The sequence below is a fragment of the Callospermophilus lateralis genome, chromosome 6 (assembly GCF_048772815.1).
Source record: "Callospermophilus lateralis isolate mCalLat2 chromosome 6, mCalLat2.hap1, whole genome shotgun sequence".
Taxonomy (NCBI): domain Eukaryota; kingdom Metazoa; phylum Chordata; class Mammalia; order Rodentia; family Sciuridae; genus Callospermophilus; species Callospermophilus lateralis.
In genome coordinates this window covers 115,070,710-115,091,739 of record NC_135310.1, presented here as the reverse complement: position 1 = coordinate 115,091,739, position 21,030 = coordinate 115,070,710, and the positions used below count along the sequence as shown (strand labels likewise).

General features: G+C 34.7%; 1 protein-coding gene across 1 annotated transcript in view; it reads right to left on the bottom strand.

Moving 5' to 3' along the window:
* The window catches only part of Kif6 (kinesin family member 6), a 387,415-nt gene that overhangs the window by 288,745 nt on the left and 77,640 nt on the right, over window positions 1–21,030 (bottom strand). Inside the window, exons 4-5 of the mRNA XM_077109561.1 lie at window positions 13,310–13,457; window positions 7,553–7,662 (exon numbers count right to left, since the gene is read on the bottom strand). Of these exons, the coding sequence (XP_076965676.1) occupies window positions 7,553–7,662; window positions 13,310–13,457 (258 nt within the window). The remainder of the gene's footprint in view (window positions 1–7,552; window positions 7,663–13,309; window positions 13,458–21,030) is intronic.

The following is a 21,030-nucleotide window of genomic DNA, read 5'->3' as shown; positions in this document are numbered from 1 at the left end:
TTATGGGTTTTGACAAATGCATAGTGTCAGGTATCCACTATGATGATATCATACAGAATAGTTCCATCACCCACCCCAAATCCCATTTCTCACCCATTTCTCATTTTACTCCTGTCCCCTCAGTCTCTGACAACCATGATCATTTTACTGTCTCTACAGTTTTGTGTTTCCCAGGAAGTTATGCAGTGAAATAATATAGCATGTAGTCTTTCTTACTGGCTTCTGCACTTAGCAATATGCCTTTACATTTCCTCCATGTCTTTTTGTGGCTTAATAGCTCATTTCTTTTTATCACCAAATAATATTCCACCATGTGAATATACCATACTTTATCCATTCAACTGTTGAGGAACATCTTGGTTGTTTTCAGTTTGGGGCAATTATGAATAAGATTACTACATACATCTGTGGGTAAGTTATTGTGTGAATGTGTTTTCAACTCATTTGGGTAAATGTACGAGCACAATTGCTGGGTTGTATATGAGTATGTTTAGCTTTATAAGAAATTTCCATTTTTGTCTTCCAAAGTGGCTGTACCATTATGCATTCCCTCCGACAATGAGGGTTACTGTTGTCACATGTCCTGGCCAGCACTGGTGTCAATGGTATTTTGGACTTTTGCTATTCTCTTAGGTGTATAGTAGTATCTCATGGTTGTTGTTGTGTTTTTTTACTCTTCTTTTTTATTATTTTTTATTCTAATTTGTTATATGTGATAGTAGAATGCATCAGAATTCATATTACACATATAAAGCACAATTTATCATGTCTCTGGTTGTACACAAAGTAGAGTCACACCATTCGTGTCTTCACACATGTACTTAGGGTAATGATGTCCATCTCATTCCACCATTTTTCCTACCCCCCATACCCCTTTCTTTGCCCTCTCTCCCCTTTGCCCTATCTAGAGTTCATCTAATCCTCCCATGCTTCCCCTACAACCCCATTATGAATCAGCATCCTTATAATCAGAGAAAACATTTGGTATTTGTTTTTTTGGGGATTAGCTAACTTCACTTAGCATTATATCTCCAACTCCATTCTTTTACCTGCAAATGCCATGATTTTATTCTCTTTTAATGCTGAATAGTATTTCATCATGTATATATATAACACAAATTCTTTATCCATTCATCAACTGAAGGACATCTAGGTTGGCTCCACATGTTAACTATTGTGAATTGTGCTGCTATAAACATTAATGTGGCTGTGTCCCTGTAGTATGCTGTTTTTAAGTCCTTTGGGTATAGACAGAGGAGTGGGATAGCTGGGTCAAATGGTGGTTCCATTCCAAGTTTTCATAGTTGTTTTAATGTGCAATTCTCTAATGACATGATGAATTTCCTTTCATAAACTTTTTTACCATCTGTATATCCATATTTAATGAGGAATCTGTTGAGATCTTTGTCCATTTTAATGTGGTCACTTATTTTCTTATTATTGAGTTTTAAGAGTTCTTTCTAATTTTTAGATGGCAATCTTTTATTAGATATTTTCTTTCAACATATGACTTGTATTTTAATCCTTTTAACAGTGTCTTTCACAGAACTAAAAATTTTAATTTTGGCGAAGTCCAACTTATTATTTTTTTCTTTCATGGATCATGCTTTTGATATTATATCCACAATATTCATTGCCAAACCCAAGGTCACCTAGATTTTTTTTTTATGTTATCTTCATAAGACTTATAGTTTTGCTTTTTACGTTTAGGTCTATGGCTCATTTCAAGTTAATTTTTCTTAGAGGCATAAGATATATGTCTATATTCATTCTTTTACACATGTTTGTCCAGTTGTTCCAGTACCATTTGTAGAAGATATTCTTTTTCATTGGATTGTCTTAGCTCCTTTGTCAAAAATCAGTTGACTATGTTTGCATGGGGCTATTTATGGACTCTCTATTTTGTTCTATTGATGTATTTGCTAATTTTTATTTGCCAATATCACACTCATTGCCTTGATTATTAAGCTCTACAGCATGTCTTTAAGATAAATAGTATCTGTGCTTTGACTTTGTTATTTTTCTTGGGTATTGTGCTGGTTATTGTGGGCCTTTTGCCTTTCCATATAAACTTTATAATCAGTTTGTTGATATCCACAAAATTTCTTGCCAGGAAATTTTTTTGGTATTGAATTGATCCATATTTCACTATAAATCAGGTTAGAAAGACTTGATATCTTAACTACATTGACTCTTCTTATTCAGGAACAAGAGAAATCCTTTATTTAGATCTTTGCCAATTTATTTCATTAGAGTTCTATAGTTTTCCTCATATAGATCTTGGGCATGTTTTGACATAGTCATACCTACATATTTTATTTTTGCTGCTAATATAAATGGCTGTGTTTCATATTTCAAATTCCAATTATTTATAGTGGTTGTATAAGAAATAAATTGACTTTGATACACTCATTAACCTTGTGTTCTGAAACCTTGCTATAATACTTATTTAAGAATTTTCTTTTTGGTCAAATTTTGTTATGCTCTATGTATACAGTATAATCAGTGAACAAAGACAGTTGTATTTTTTCCTTCCTAGTATTCTTTATTTCATTTTCTTGTCTTATTGAATTAGCTAGGACTGATGAGAGTGATATCCTTGCCTTGTACTGGATCTTAAAGGGAAATCTCTAGATTTTTGCCATTAAGGATGTTGTTAGCTATAGATGACTTGTAGATATTCTTTATCAAATAAAGAAAATCTCCTTCTATTCACAGTATTTATCACAAATGCATACTGAATTTTATCTTTGCATCTATTGATACAACCATATGATTTTTCTTCCTTAGTCTATTGACACAATGAATTACTTTGATTGATTTTTGAGTGTTGAATAATTTTGCATATATTCAATAAATCCCACTTGGTTATGGTATATAATTCTTTTGGTATATTATTAGATTTTATTTGCTAATAATTTGTTGAAAATTTTTGCATCTCTGTTCATAATAGATACTAATCTATAGTTTTCTTCTTTTCAAATGTATTTATATCTGTTTTTTTTTTTCAGTATTTAGGTAATATGGGCCTCAATGAATGAGTTAAAAAAGGTTCCCTTTGTTTTTTTTTCAGAAGAGATTATAAATTCTTTGGAATATTATATGTAGATAATCATATCATTTTCATATAGGAATAGTTTTATTTCTTCCATTCCATATGCATGACTTTTAGTTATTATTCTTACTTTATTGCAATGGCTAGTATTTCCAGCCTATGTTGAATAAGTGTGTTAAAAGTGAATATTCTTTCATTGTTCCTGATATTAAGGGGACAACATTCAGTCTTTCATCATTACATATGACATTAGCTGTAAGATTTTGTAGATGCTCTTAAACAAGTTGAGGTGATGCTTCTCTATTCTAACTTTTTGAGATTTCTATCATAAATGGGTATCAAATGTTTTTACTTTATGTGATTTTTCTTATTTAGCTGTGGATGTGGTAGGTTACATTGAAGTAGCTTTGTAATCCTTAATAAATTATACTTGGTAATGTTACATAATTCATTTCATAATTTGTTGAAGTCAACTGCCAATAATTTGTTAAGAACTTTTGAGTCTATGTTTGTGAGACATACTAGTCTGTAGTCTTTTACTATTGTTGTTGCTTGTTTGATTTGGGGGGGGGTTGTTTTTGGTTTTTTGTTTTGGTGATTTGGATTAAACCCATGGCCTCACACATACTAGGCAAATGCTCTACCACTGAGATATAACCCTAGCCCCTCTCATTTCTATTTTTTGAAAAAGACTGTGTAAAATAGTTTTTAAAGTGTTTGGCAGAAGTCTCTTAGATTATCTTGATATGGAGATTTCTTTTTGGGAGTTTTTAAATTATGGATTCAATTTCTATAATAGTTATAAACTATTCAGTTATATGTTTCATCTTGGTTGAGTCTTGGGCTAATCACTTTTGGTTGCTAATTCAGGTGTGTTTCCCATATTTTCTCAAATGACTAAAGCAACATTTGCAAAAAAGCAATTGACTTTAGTCTGGTGCTCTGACATCATATACACAAAAATCTAAAGGCAATTTATAGGCAAAAATTTCTGCAATAGCAGAGAGGTAGAAATTATTAGAATGTAAAAAAATCAAAAGAAAAGAGTATACATGAGAAGAACATCCAGCAGGTGATATGTGAGAAAGCTGTGTTGATCAATGGTAAGGAAGCTGTTATTGATGGCTACTGTTGTGCAACACCAAACTGAAGTTCGGTTTAATTTTACATGGGTAAGCCTAGTGTAGGAATGCAGCAATTTTAGATGGTTAATTCCCGTATTAAAATGCTGAAGGGATCAAACGTGTATATTGCCATTGTCCTTCAAATAGATAACTGCAATCGGAGGGGACCAAGGTCAACAAACATTTTGCCTACTATTTTTGGAAGGCATTCAGAGTGTTTGGGACATTTCAGCTCACAACAATGAAGCCAGCAGACCAGACAGATAGGATTTCAGAGTTAGAGCGTGTCCAGTTCAAGAGTGTGTGAAACCAGATTAATAGTGCATACTTTTAATCCAAGACAGTTATAGCAATTGTCCAATACAAGGACAAAGCTACTAAGAAAGACAGTAGTTTAAGAAACAAAGCTAGCAAGCTCTATAGAGACAATCTGACCAAAACTGAGAACAAATACTGAATTTCAAGCATGCTGAGGTATACAGAGGACACAGAATGAATTAAGGTACTGCCATTGCTTGTTTCTAGAAGGAGAGCATTAGAAAATCTCTAAACCACTTCTTATTCTTCTGTGAAATGGATAAAGATCACCAAATAAATCCTGTTCTATGAAGGTCACCATCCTTGAACTCTAGACATTGGAAATTAGAAGGTTGCAAAATATTATTTAATCCAATATCCACATCTTTTAGACAAAGAGGAAGGCAGAAAAAAGAAAGAATTTACTTAAGATCACAGCTGAGACTACAACTCAAATTTCCTAATTTCTAACCAAGTACTCTTTATATTATATTGCCTATCTTAGAATCCAACAGACTTTTCTCATTACTGGTTCTTCCCATAGTTTGGCTATACCTAATCAGGTCAATTATGTTGAGATGAATAGAACTCAGGTGCTATTCTTCTCCCTTTCCTCTCTCATCTTCTCAACTTCATAGTTTTAATTTAACAGATAATTTAAAAACTATTAAGGACTTAATTAGGCAGTGAGAAAATTACCAAATCAAGTAAGGCATGCTTCCTACCTCGGAGGAATTATAAGTATAAACATTGAGTATGGTATTCTTGGACACCAAAGTTATATGTACAAAATTTGTCACCATCACCCAATCAAATTTTCTGTTGGAAATCTCCTTTTTTAGTTGACTCCTTAATTTCCACAGTCATTTTTGTTACTCTGACATGAAAGTGAATGAATATCTGGTTTCTTTTACCCTTGTTCTCCTATTAACCAATTAATTCTGGAGCTCTGGTAAGTCATATCTCTTTGGGCTTTATCTCCTCAATTTGCAAAATAACCTTCTGTTATTCACCTTTCTTCCTTTCTTGTTTTTTTTGTGCATTTTTAAAACTTAGAGCTTTATAGTTATTCATAGTAATTGGGTTCATCCCAACAAATGCATCAAACATGCATAAAATTCGACTTCAGTTCATGATCCCCCTGCTTTTCCTTTCCCTTCCTGTCTTCCTCTTCCTTTCTTTTCAAATTTAGTCAAATTCAAGGTATTGAGTGTAATCAATTTATTTCTTTTTTTTCACATTTCTCTGGTTTCTTTCTCCTCCTTCATGTTTATAATAAACAAAGTCTTCATTCCTGGATTATTAACAGCCTTCAAGGTGTTAGGTATAGCTATAACTTGTTGGAAGCAAATTTAAACACAATTTAGTCTCAAGGTATATAGATCAGACTGGAGGCTAGAAAGTTATTAAGAATCAGAATAAAAATCAATCTTAAACTAAAAACCTGTCATTCAATTCCTTGACAAAACTGGCTTCCATTCTGATTTATTTTGAATGACACCTTGTTTTTAGTCCATTTGGGCTGCTATAATGAAATATCATTAAGTAGGTAGATTCTGAACAATGGACATTTATTTGTCACAGAAAAGGCTAGAAATCCAAGATTACGGTGGTCCATGGCTAGGTCCCAGTGGCCTAATCACATTTCACATCCTCAACATCTTCTACCATCACAATGTGATTGGGTCTTGACATGTGAATTTGGGGTGGACACAAACATTCAGACCACAGCACTTCTCAACTCATAGCCTTTCCTACCACACCTTTATGTCAAATGTCATCCTTCCTATCCTTCTTGTGTAAGACATTTTACCCTTTTGTGTAAACTTTATTCTACTAGGTTTTTGCTATTGTCACTTTTTGTTTTTTGGTACTGAGAATTGAACCCAGGGGTTCTATACCACTGAGCTCCATCCCAGTCCTTTTTATTTTTTTGAGACAAGGTCTCCCTAAGTTACTGAGGCTGGCCTTGAACTTGCAATCCTCATGCCTCAGCCTCCTGAGTCCCTGAGATTACAGGCAGGTACCACCACTCCTGGTTGTTCTAATAGTTCTTTAAAGGCCACTTTCTTCCACGAGTCAGTAATCTCTTCTTTCTTCAAATTCTTATACAAATATTTAAAATACAAACAATAATTTCCTTTCCTAATTCCCTTTTATGAATTCTGCAAATGTGAAAGAGATGATATGCAAAAACTTTTGACCAACATTATGGAAGAATAGAATCCTTATACTCTTACAATTCTATACAACAGTAAAATAATTTATATTGTAATTATTTTACTATTTATTCCTTTTTTTGCAAATTAAAATAATCATATGGTTGGTAATCTTTTTATAGAGAATTAATATGTATTCCAAATTGTTAGAATATTTAATACGAATATTAAAATAGATTTCCTTGGTTGTAGGCAACTTCTGATACATGATGATATCTGGACAAAAGTTTGTGACACATTAATGTTACTGACTAATATGTCTAATTTAGGCAGATACGAAAGAAGCATTGAGTAATATTATGTAAAAGCTTGTAACTTACAGTTTTAATAGATAGGCTCTGAGAACTCTATATTTCAGTCATGAAACTGCCAATCAGATCAAATGATTACAAATGTTAAAATTAATGAAAGTAGAGAAGCCATTTGGGTAGAAACTTAAAATGTTATTTTCTGTCTTTCAGATTCGCTTGTTGCTGCTTGAACTCCAATTTGAATCCTTCTTCAGAAGCAGGCCACGATTAGAGGAGTAAAAGGGTTTCATGTGGCAGGAGTAAAGTAGCACTGTCACATCCCATCAATCTTCTAAGTACCCACTCTCAGACACCCATCACCGCCCTGTCTCACACCAGCTCCAACAGAGATTTTCCCAAGAAATAAGTTTCAAGCTATTTTAGTTCCCATCACTAGTGTCCATTTGTCATAACTGAAAAAAATATCCATTATATTGCAAAAAGATTCTGTTATCCAGTATTTGCTAATTATGATTGAGACCAGAAACATATAAAGTTTCAAAGAAAACAATTGAAGGGAACATCTGAAAATAATTTCCCCCTATCCTTTGTTGTTCTGCTACTCACGGCAAATCTTCCAATCTGGAGGCTTCATGTCTTGGATCCAATAGATCATAACCACATTCATTGTAGATTTCCAAGTAGGAAATGTGTGTTGTATATATTTTGCTGCTGTCCTGATTGAAAAAGAGTAAGACATGATTTAATGACTACAAATAACGATTCATTTTAGAGGAAGACGAACACATTTGTCAATGTAGTTTCCTCACAGTTTCTCCCCCATTCTCACTCACTCTATGTGGTTTACATTTTCAGTTCGTGATACTTTCAAGTTGCCAGTTCCCATATGCATGGAACTTTTTTCTTTCTTTTCTTTTCTTTTTTTTTTATGGCCAACACCATGATTACAAGTAACTTCAGTCTGTTATTTTTTATTGGTTCCACGTTATACATAAAAAGTCGATGTATACATACAATGAGCCAATTTGGTTGCAGAACTGTATAACACACCATTTTTTACTTTCCAAACCAAAAAAAAAAAGTTACTAAGAAAATATACACTTATGTTCTATGAATAGTCTATTCATAAAAAAGCACAGATCATTTCTTTGGTTCAAAAACTTCAGTAGCAAAACAGTTGCCATCTTTAATAATAATTCTTTTTTTCACTTTTGTAATATCTGAAAACTTTTCTGGTGACATAAATAGATAAAAATGAAATTAAGTCCCAAGGACAGAAGATAGCTTAGATCAGTCAGGTAAGAGAGGACACTAACAATTCATACCTTGCTTGTTGGGTTAATTCTCGTGGCTCAAGGGGGCAAAATAAGGGTATTCGTTTATGGGTTAGAGAAAGGTGGCTTCTGTGGCCATGACTAAAATGTAATGATGTAGTTATCAACGTAATTCAGCTAAAAGCCAAGATAACAGGTCCTAGTCTCAGTTCTGCTAACAGAAAAAAAGGACCCATTCCTTCTGAGGTGGAATATGGCAGGAATATTTTTTAGCTCTTGAGGGAATTCCAAGTTCAGTTTTCCATACAGAATATCAAAATGAGAGTACCTCCTTTTTGTTCCTTCAAAAACACAAATGCTTCTATTTCTGCAAATATTATTGTTTTTAATAAAGGGAGAATATATTTGAATCTTGTGGCAAGAAAACTGTCATAGTGGACAGTAAGAGGATTTGCCTCAGATGACCTTCCTGTTTTTTTTTTTAAATTAATTTTTATTGTTGGTTGTTCAAAACATTACATAGTTCTTGATATATCATATTTCACACTTTGATTCAAGTGGGATATGAACTCCCATTTTTACCCCGTATACAGATTGCAGAATCACATCAGTTCAACCGTATACAAGAAAAATCCATTTACTAGCTGTTGCTCAAAGGGAGACAGAACAAGTCACAGAGACTAGGGAGGGAACAGTGGCCTGTAAATCCAAAGCTGAAATCCCAGTCCCACCAGCTATGAACTTCTATCACTATCGGACCTTGGTTTTCACACACATGAAAGTGAGGAAGTGGATGATGGATCCCTACATATTCTTTGGTTTAAAATTAGTAAGACTCATTGGTCCTAAAATGGCTCACACTATACCAATAAAGATATACCATCTGATATAAACAAAATGATACATAAAACATTTCAACCAACACATGAATAACTTTCAACCAACACATGAATATTATAAAAATACTCAAGCTACAGCTAAAATTCCATGTTCTGGTATTCTGTGAAGGTGGCAACTTGGATTGAATTCCTATTAAACAAATTTCTCTCAACTAAGTTCTGGAATCCTGCTGATATGACTTCAATGCTTATCCTAACAAATGGCCTATTGATTGCATTAGTATCCTGTGTTAGCGAAGGCACCATTTCAACATAATTGTTGGCATGGTAGCGTGGTTTAGTACAGGTCTCAGAGACTATAAACTTGAGACAGATTATAAGGCTGCTAGTCTAATTCAGTGTTTCCCAAAACAATCCATGAAATACTCCTGGAAAAAAGTGTACCATGGTCAACATAAATACTCTGCTCCTCCCTGGAGGATTAACAGAGCATGTTAAAGGCCCTAGAGATCCTTCAGCCGTGTTGTGAAATCCTGTTCTAAAATTTTTCTGAATATAGCTGAAATGTACCAGAGATTATGGTTTGAGATCTTAGCATACAGTTCTGAGCTCTTAGCATCAGACAGAACTGGGTTTGAATTCTGAATCTACTAGTTATAACTGAGTGATCCTTGATTATTTCACCATGATAATTAATCAGTGAATAACAGCTCTGATCTTGCAGAACTGTTATGATGGAGAAATAAGGCTATATACTTAAAATCCTACCAAAAAATCCTTAACCATCACAGGAACCAATGGACCATTGTTACTGCAGATATTATCATTGTCACTTATTTTGTTTTATTTTATTTTACTTTTGGTACCGGGGATTGATTCCAGGGGTTCTCTACCACTGAGCTACACCTCCAGGTCTTTCCAATTTTATTTTTGAGACAGAGTCTCAGAAGCTGAGGCTGGCTTTGAACCTTCAATCCTCCTGCCTCAGCCTCCTGAGTATCTGGGATTACAGGTGTATGATACTACATCCAGCTTATCATGGATACTACTTTAAATTATTATGTCCAGAAGCCTCCAAATGAAGAATTCAGTATGTGAATATAAAAGGAATGGAAAAGAAATGCAAAGACAACAATTTATATGTTCATTTTCAGTGAAGAAATTATCTTCTTCCAGAGAGTCGAATAAATCATAAAAGTCAGGAAAATGGCCGGTCTACTGCTCTGAGATGATAGGGATAATGGCTTTGGCTCCTCCGGCTTCTGCATTTTCTGAACTTTTATTGGAATACACACTTAAAATTCACTGAGCTTTGTGGCAAGCTACCTTTCCTTATTACTTCTTTTTAGTGTCTAGGTTGCCAGACTGTAATATAACACACATGTGCCCCACAGACAGCCTCGTCTCCAGCCCCCAAACAAGTTTGAAACTCACAATGCTCAAAATAAATGAGCAGTGATTTCTAAAATAAATGGAATCAATTTTCTTCTCTAATCAGTGAAAATGGGACTGGGGATATAGCTCAGTTGGTAGAGTGCTTGCCTCATATGCACAAGGCCCTGGATTCAGTCCCCAGCACCACACCAAAAAGAAAAAAAACTCAGTGAGAATGTGTTCTTATCTCTCTCACAGGTACTTCAGGACCCAGGATACCCTGGACTCCTAGTTTATCTTGAAATAAAGACTGCATAAGTCAAATGTTCCTTTAAGAATTCTAGAGAGGACTGGGGCTACAGCTCAGTGGCAGAGCACTTGCCTAAGACATGTGAGACACTGGGTTCAATCCTAAGCACCACATAAAAATAAATAAATTATTGTGTCCATCTACAATTAAAAAAAAATTCTAGACAGTTCCATTGGCCCTCTACAGGCAATTAGCTGAAGACCTCTGAGTACCAGTCCACATTCCTCAGGCATATAAAGTAGACAAACTTCATGATACACTTTAAATTGCCTGACTAATTTCACCACAGCCCAGTGTGATTATAAATGGATGTGCTGTTTCCCTTCGTGGAAATCTGGCCATTTCCAAAGAGTTGCCCTGGCTATAAATTGGTCTGATAGGCTTTCTCCAAGTCCAGGAAGTTATTTAGGATCATTCAGAATAAAATGAGGTTTAGAGCCATGCCAATGACAAACAGATCTGAAACAGTGAACCTAACAGATGTTGAGTACTTGGGAGACATTTAGATTTTAGAACTGTATTTCAGTAACCAAAGATGAAATTTTAAAGAAGATGAAAAATATTTTCCATTAGTAGAGGGTTTGTTTATTCTGTTTAATTTAATCAGGGAAATTGGCTTCATTTGTTTTGAGTTTCAAAGGGTTCTCTGAAATTGGTCAGGGATCGTTCAGCCACATGCACTAACATGAATATTAATGGCTGTGCTAATATATAATAATTATCATGTACTGAGCATATAGTGTGTGCTAGGAACTGGACAATATCTTAAATACCATCTGTCTAGCCCTCACAGCCACTCCATATAATGGGGACCTTAAGCTACAAAAAGCTGTCAGAAGTGCACTTTCTCAGAACCAGGCCAGCCTGCTCCAACACCAGTGATCTTTCCAAGACAACAGGCTTCCCGATTAGGCCACAGCAACAAAAACTATTAGAAACTACATTCCCAGTTTGTGAAATCTGGGAACAAAACAAAATTGTTAATGTCAGAAATAAATGAGTAAATGAAAAGAAGGACCTCAAATCCGGCATACACGCTATGCTCAACTCTCTCTCTTCCACGTTTTCTGGCGTGCAGAGTTGGCATGCTTGAGCTAGTAAGAGATGAGCTGAACTAATGGATAATTGCTACTTTATGGCTGGCAATTAGAATTATGCAGATCTCAGCAATTTCTTCACATCTTTGCAATTCAAAATGCAAATAACATACAGTAGAGAAATTTTGGAGTGACTTGTTACATTGACCTACTTAGGACATTTACTATACAGAATTAATACAACCAAAGAACTGGGGAACTAGAAGGGATGCTGAGGACTCTCTAGTACAATTCAATCCCTACTTCAGAGTGGAGAAAATTAAACCCACAGAACCTAAATAACTCATTATAGGGAATTTGCTTAAATATGACCAATAAAATAAAGCCAGTCTGAGCCACAGAGGAGTGTATGTAGTGGCAAAAAGAACAGAATATGGTAAGATAGACCTGAGATGAGCTCCAGCTCAGCTCTTCCTAAGATGTGGACCCAGAGAAAAATATTTAAACAGAGGCTCAGTTTTCCCATAAAAAGGGGATAAAGATACTTACTTTGTTAGTTGTACTATATGTTGTATTAAATAATGATAAAGTATAAGGCACTTGGAGGAACTCAATAAATGACATAATAAAGACAGGGATGCTGGGCACAGTGGTGCACACCTGTAATCCCAGTGGCTCAGGCAGCTGAGGCAAGAGGATCACTAGTTCAAAGCCAGCTTCAGCAATGGCGAGGAGCTAAGAATTCAGTGAGACCCTGTCTCTAAATAAAATATAAAATGTGACTCAGAGGTTGAGTGCCCCTGAGTTCAATCTCTGGAGAAGGAAGGAAGGAGGGAGGGAGGCGGGGGAAAGGGAGGGAGACAGGGAACACTCTTTATAAAACTATAATGTTCACTGCAATGGAATTTGTACTCTGGTATACTACTTTGGCTTCTTTCTGGGAAAAAGTAACAACTATACTATCCTATTTAGTGCTTTAGTAGCTAGAAGAAAGGTCTGCTTGGTTAAAAGACTATTTCTCAGTTTCTTTCATTTTTTTTTTTTTCTGGTACCAGGGATTGAACCCAGGGGCACTGAAACACTTCAGCCACATCCCCAGTCCTTTTTATATTTTATTTTCAGACAGAGTCTTGCTTGGGGCCTCACTAAATTGCTGAGGCTGACTTGGAACTTGTGATCCTCCTGCCTCAGCTTCCCAAGCACTGGGATTACAGACGTGCACCACTATGCCTCAGTTTCTTAACGTGGAATATAAGATTTTAATTGGTAAGATGTATTATTTGCTCTTTTAAGCTCTGTGACTATAGCAGAAAGAACTCCCTTTGCTCAGCTGCCAGTACTTTAATGAGAAGGACATTCTTAATTTCTACTTATCCAGCAAAATCTTAACCTTGCTTCAAATGTAAAGGTTGGAGCTATTACACAAAAATATTTTCTCATTTTGATATAATATAATATCACAACAATTTTTCTGTGCACAGTAAATTTCTGCAGAATCTATCAAATACAAAACGAACTTAGTTTTATACCTTTTGTAACTGCTCAAAAATGTATGACAGCGTCCTTGGGATAATGCCTCTGTCACTGTAACGCTCAGCCCCACCTGTGATAGTGAATGTCTTGCCACTGCCCGTTTGTCCATATGCAAAGATGGTACCGTTGTAACCTGCCAGCACACTGCAATGAAGAAACCGCACACTTTTAATACCAAAATGACTACCTGCATTTGTATTAGATGACTTGAATTCTAATAGCAACCTTATTAGATTCTATGGAAAAGCTATTTATAGAAATACCTACAGAAATATTTAATTATGTGACTATGTATTACATTTTAATCCATCAATATCAGCACATTGATCCTTTTTTCTAAGAAAGAACATGTGACCCCATAGAGTCCAGTTATCTTAAAATATTGTCTTTGTATTTTAGTATGCTAGACTTGAATCAAAGTATATGTTGAAAAAAATATCCTGGGGAAATAACACCTGTAATTTGGCCCACTGTCCACCTGATGCCTGCTGCCTCACCTGGTCACTTCCTAGGATACTAGAATACACACAGGTTACTACTATGTACCTTATAATGTGATTTCCTACTTAACTCTCATTACCAAGTGAAAATCCTCTAGGAATGTCCCTCCTCTCCTTTCTTGGAATGACTCTTTTTTTTAAGAAGAGGCTGGTCCATGTGTGTTCTTCAGCCCTGCAAAAAAGCCCTTGACTGATGAGGTCTCAAGAGCCCTGGATCATCTCAGCCTCTGCAGACCACTACCTATAACAAGTCACTGCAAACAGTGTGCATGACATGCTTCAGGCTTTCAAAAGTGGGTCTTTTTCTAGGCTACATGGAACAGTAAACTCTTGCAGCTTTACTCCCTTTTATTTATTTATTTTTTGTTACATGTGGCTCCTTGATCTCAAGATGTTTTCATCAATCTAGCTATGATGCTGTCGGCTAATGTCACCCACATTGTGAGTGGTTGTTTTCAATAGATGACTCCTCTGCGATCACTCCTCATAGTTCACGTTGGGATTCCTGCTCTGCTGCTGAGATCCTGTTCACAGTTCTTTCTAGGCCTCTTTATACCTCGGCTGCATGCCGAGCGACCAGTCATCACAATTCCCCTTCAAAACACACAGGTGTTGCCTAAAACTTTTTATGAAGTGGTTAGATAGGTTCATAGCATCTTATGCAACTAACCACCTAACAATATGGTTAACAAATCAATACATCTTTTGTTCTGTAAGCAGGTGATATTGATGCTTACAAATTGAAAGGACTCAGTACAGGGAGGGAGAAAAGAGATATTACTATTATGTGGTTCACCTTTCTACTTTTGAGAAACTTAATCATTTTTTTTTCATGTGTCTTCACAGGAAGACAGTAGACTGTTGAAATTCTAAGCTGGTAAGGTGTTGGAATTACCGTAATGCATTTAGGTGGATGATTATAGAATCTTTCTCTTCAACAGAATCTATCACCAACGAAACAGAAATGTCCCATTATCAAATCTCATTTGGATATATGGTATTTCTTGGCCATAAATGCTCTGTGTAAATGAAGTCTATAACTTTTAGTATCAGACCTAAAATGATTTATTGATTTTGGATCTAAAAATTTCTAAAATATATTAGGCATTATCTATCTTGAAAAGTAATGAATACTGAGTAAAAATTAACACTTTCATTCTGACACAGATATAGCCTTTGGAAAGTGAGTACTACAGCATGCTCCACTGGTACTTGCTGATTGTTATGTCTACTTTTTTTATACTTACATCTTCTTTCTCACCATCCACTGTTCCTGCCTACCTGCCTCTAATATGTGCTCTCCCTAACCTCATCTGCTGTGGGATGGAAAATTACACGTCACAGTTTCACAGGACTCTGTATGAAATTAAAAGGATGTAGGTTCTACCTTTAGATACTTCCATGCGCATTTATTACATTGCTACAATATGAAATAAAATAAAGAAATGACAACAGGCAAAGTTTATTTCTAGTTCCTTTATCTAGAGGCCCTGCATCCCAACTCAATCTTTGGATTGAATGTCCATTCTTTATTGGGCCCCAGGTGTTTATATCTTCTTCTAGTCTCATCCGTCTTAGAGAAAAAAATAAAGAAATAGAAATGGTGGTGTAAGAACCTTTGACAATCTGTTCCTTCACAAGAATAATGATAGCAGTGGAAAAAATGGTCAAAATTGACTTTCTCAGAACAGAACCCTGGAAATTATCCAAAGGTACACAATAATCCAAGGAATGTTTATTTAAGAAAAACAGCTGAAACTCAGTAGAACAGCAGGCTCCACAGTTTTAGCTTGAAAATCCTCAGCCCTCTTTCCGCAGCTCCATGGTAGCCTTGAAAAACTACAGCCTCAAAGCCACAGGGGCTGTGAAAACCAGCAGCCTAATTATCACTTCAGGGAGCAGGACAGGTTTGGAACTCCTCAAAACCCTATCCCCAAAGAACTCTTTTAAGCTCTGTGACTGTAGCAGGAAAAGAGGCATGAGACAGGAACTGTTGATGAAAACCCATAATAGGTGTAGATACAACATTACAGAATTCTATAATGCTATTCAAAGGAATAAACAAGTTTAATAAAGTTGCAAGATACAAGATCAATTTACAAAAGTCAAGTGTATTTCTACACAACAGCAATGACCAATCTGAAAATAAAATTCAAATATAAATTTTAGGAGAAGCTCATCTCTGACCTTTCTCTCAGCTCCATGAAAAAGCTTCATTTACAGTATAAAACTTGTCTGTGATCTGACTCAGAGCTACTCAGGATGAGCAACTCTATTGCCAGGGTATTTGTTGAGAACAATCCATGGAAAATATCTAACATCGAAGCTGCCTAAGGCTACAATACCAGCAAGGTCAACAAGAAGGTGATCAAACATTTAAAAGAAAAATCTGTGAAATAAGACGTCTGTAAGGTGCTTTGAAAAGCTCTGACATGTTGCTTGGGACTTTAGAGGACACACACACACACACACACACACACACACACACATTCAGGACTATGGGCATGCCCAGGCCATACTTGAGAAAGTCCCTGAGACTCTGCACATGCTGGAAGTAAGGGGTAAGGCAGAGATACAGACTGATGGCTCAAGGCATTTAAAGAAATCTCTGTCCAATCATTAACTCACCACTAAAGTAATTGCACATAGATTTCAGAAGCTGCACATGGCAAACATAGAGGTAAATAAGGTGATCAAAAACTTAAAAGAAAAAAATCCATGGAATAAGATGGCTATGAGGGGCTTTGAAAATCACTGACATATTCAGATATAGACTTTACAAAATTAAACCAGAACAGTCACTAAATAAACAGGCAGAAGAACAACAATAACACCTAACAACAACAATAAACCCTGAGGAGAATAGGAATCTGATTTCTAAGGCTGTCATAATATTGTACTGCTATAGTACTATATATGTATACTATAGACTATATATATACTGTTATATATAACAAATGCTCAGTTTTCAACAACAACAAAAAATTACAAGACACAAAAAGGAATAAGAAACTATTGCCCATATATAGGAAATAAAATGGAAATAGTCCTTGAGAAAGCCCAAATGTTATTTTAGCAGGTAAAAATTAAATTAGCTACTTTAAATATATTTAAAGAATAATAGTAAAATATGTTTAAGGAATTAAAGGAATAAAAGAAAATTATGTCTCATTAAATTGATAAATGAAAAAGTAACTTATTTTAAAAGAACCAAACAGAAATTATGGGATTGAAAAGTAAAGTAACCAAAATTAACAGCAAATTTGACTTGGTATAAGAAAGAATAAGTGAGTCTGAAGATTGGTCAATTGAGATTTTCCAATCTCAGGAACAGAAAGGACAAAAAAAAATGAAGAAAAATGGAACAGAGGATTCAGAGACCAACATATCCATAATAGGAGTCCTAAAAGAATAGAGGAGAGAATATTGAAAGAAGTTATGACCAAAAACTTACAAATTTTAATGAAAATCATCAATCTATATATCCAAGAAGCTTGATAAACTCCAAGAAGAACAAACACAAAATATCCAAACCTAGACACATCGTGATCCTTTTGTCCATAAACAAAGAGAATCTTGATGGGAGCAAGAGAGAGTGACTGATCAAATACAAGGTTCTCGGTAAGATGAACAGTGGATTTCTCATTAGGATCCATGCAGGCCAGAGGTGATGGGGTAACATATTAAAAATGCTGAAAGTGAAAGATTGGTCTGAATTTCTTTTCAGAAATTGATGAGCTTCTCCTAAAATTTATATTTGAATTTTATTTTCAGATTGGTCATTGCTTTTGTGTAGAAATACACTTGACTTTGGTAAATTGATCTTATATCTTGCAACTTTATTAAACTTGTTTATTCCTTTTAATAGCATTGTAGAATTCTGTAATGTTGTATCTACATCTATTATGGGTTTTCATTAACAGTTCCTGTCTCATGTCTCTTTTCCTGATAGTCCTTAAAAACTAGAAAGGGAGCTCTAATCTGTCTTTACCTTGGAGTCTGCCACAAAGAAATTCTCTGACCTACCTTATCTGATAGTAGATGATAGGACCCTCTTATGGAGATCCCTCCAGTAGATACTGGCCAACTGAATGGGACTGAATAGGAGTTGGGTTTCCCTCTAACCAACAGAGGTTCCCAGACTTTTTATATAATGTGATCATGTCTTGTGCAAATAGAGATAATTTAGAGCTTTCCTTTTCAATCTGCACATTTTTAATTTCCTTTTATTGCCTCAGTTCACTGGTTAGTTTGCTAGCAACAAATTCTCCCAGTTTTTGTTCTTCATTCATTATTGAATAGTAATTCTACCAGCCATAGAATTTTCTATTTGCATATGAAATAATTTTCTATATAGAAAATCCTAAGAACTCCTATGAAACTATTACAAGTACAAATGTTGCAAGGTATAAGACAACATCAAAAGATGTAATCCTTGAGGCTGGGGGTGGGGGTGTAGTTGAGTATAGAACGAAGGTGCTTGAGTTCAACTCTCAGCATAAGGAAAAAAAATAGATGGTAATACCCCCAAATTCATCTACATTTGTACAATCTCTATCAAACTTCAGGCTGGTTTCTTTGAGGAAATTGGCATAATTCTCCTAAAATTTATATGGGAAAGCAGGGGATACAAAACAGCAGGAAAAAACATGGAAAGAACAAAGGTGGAAGATTCACATTTCCCAATTTCATAACGTACCACAAAGCAAGAGTAATTGAGATAGTACTGGCATAAGAGTAGACATACAGGATCAGTGGAATAAAACAGAAAATCCAGAAATAGACCCTTACATTTATAATCAGTTTATTTTTAAGAAGCATGCTAAGACCATAGAAGAAAGAGTAGTCTTTTTAACAACAACAACAGCAACAACAAAAGCTTGAAAAACTGCAAAAGAATTCACATGAAAAAGAATGAAACTGGACCCCTATCTCTTACCATGTACAAAAATTAACTCAAAATGAATCAAAGACCTAATGTAAAAGTTAAAGCTAAAATGTCTCAGAAGAAAACAGGGATAAATCTTCAAGATGTTGGATTAGATAATGGTTTCTAAATTGTGACATCAAAACCAACAAATAGCTGAGGAAAAAAAAATAAACTGAACCTAATCAAAATTTCAAAACTTTGTGTTTCAGATGACACAATCAAGATAATGAAATGACAATCCACAGAATGGGTCAAAATATTAGCAAATCATCTATACATCAAAGAACTTGACATCATTTCTATAATTCATAACATACGAAGAAATCTTAAAATTCAATCATGCAAATCAAAATTTAAAAGTAGACATGGAATCTAAATAGATATGTATATTTCTAATTCTGACAAGGGACAAGCAAAATGTGTCATATTCATTCCATGTAATATTATTTGGCAATATAAAGGAAAAAAGAACTGATACATACAACAGTGTGTACAAAATGTAAACACATTATGTTAAGTGAAAGAAATTAGTCACATGGGCAATATATTGTCCAATTTCACTTATAAGAATTATCTAGAATAGGCAAATGCCATTAATAGATTAGTGGTTTTCCACAGGGAGGGAGGGGAAGAGGGGAGCAACTGCTAATGGGTATGATCCAGGGCTTCTTTTGGGGGTAATGTTCATGTCCTAAAATTAAATAATGATCTGTACTAAAACCTCCTAAATCGTTTTGGTATGTAAATTATACCTTAACAAAGTTGCTGTAACAATAAAATGGTAAAGTAGAACTTAGAGTGCTAGTAACTAGATCCACTTGCCACCTTTTCTGTAATATTTTTAAAAGAAAGAGGGAATAGTAATTAATAAAATAAATGAAAGCAAGCCAGGCATAGCGTTGTTTGTCTGTAATCCTAGCTGTTTGGGAGGCTGAGGCAGGAGGATTGCAAGTTCAAAGCTAGCTTCAGCAAAAGCAAGGCACTAAGCAATTCAGTGACAGCCTGTTTCTAAATAAAATACAAAATAGGGATGGGGATGTTGCTCAGTGGTCAAGTGCCCCTGAGTTCAATCCCTGGCACCAATAAATAAATAAACAAATAAGCTAGCAAATGACCAATTTCAGCAATGAACAATGGTTTGGTCACTTTTGGTGAAAAAAACATTTCTAAATATCCTAAATTCAACAATGCAGGTTACTGCTTAATCCATCTCAGCTAGAGATAGTCTTGATATGTAAACAAATCAACCATTGATAAACACAGAATTTGATGATCAGATGAAATTTCCATTGTATAAATCCTATCCTTCCTTAAGCAAAATGCGTTTTCCCTAGGAGTTTAAATTATAAAGCTATTCTGTCAGTCCTTATCTTTTAATATTTGCATGAATAAAACAAAAATAAATCTTCTCCCCTCTAGGAGATTATAAACTAAAGTATTACTCCATACGTATCACATTTTCATGCTAGAGAAAATACAAATCATTTTTAACTTTAGCTTTTCATTTTTATTACTCTTTATTTGCTTAACTAGATTCCAAGTAAAAGATTGCCTAGAAGTATCTGCATAAAGTGAGACTTCATTTTGTTTAACCCAAATGAAAAGATTTTAAGCACCTCCTTATACAATGTCTAAGACAAAATAACAACAAAAATTATTAATGTAATGTTAATTTAGTAAAATAAGCCAAAAAAATAATTCTAGTTCCACAAATTTGAAAAGAGAGCATAGTTAGAAAAGTAAGAAACAAATAAGACCATGGCTTTAGTAATTGGTGTCATTAGAGGCCTTTTTACTATTTTTCTTCCAAGAAAAGAATCCCCTCTAAGCTAGTTCTGAAAAATAGTTACACAAACCATGCTTCAACAGCTGCTTAATTCAGGATAAGGTTGAAATCAGAGAATGAGGTGGGACTGATTTAATTTTTGAGGTGAGAGAGTCAGGTGAGTTGGTATCTTAAAAAGATTAGTCTTAGTTTAATAGTTTAGTCTAAAAGCTTAGCCTTAGAAAATTAAGAATCAAAGGAAAATACATGTTTATATTTTCATAAGTTCTTTATAGAAATAAAACAAATTAGTTCACTCAGAAAACACAAACCAAACAATTAGTACTACGGACAGAATTTTTTAAGCTAACAGATTATGCTACATTTATGTTTAATTCAGGAAAATTCTTTGTGTAAAGTCAACAAGGCTAATGTGAAACAGAATGAAAATTAAATCTCTATTTTAAATACATTATAACCCCTTGTCCCTACTCACTTTTCACAGTTCCAAGAGTCAGAGTA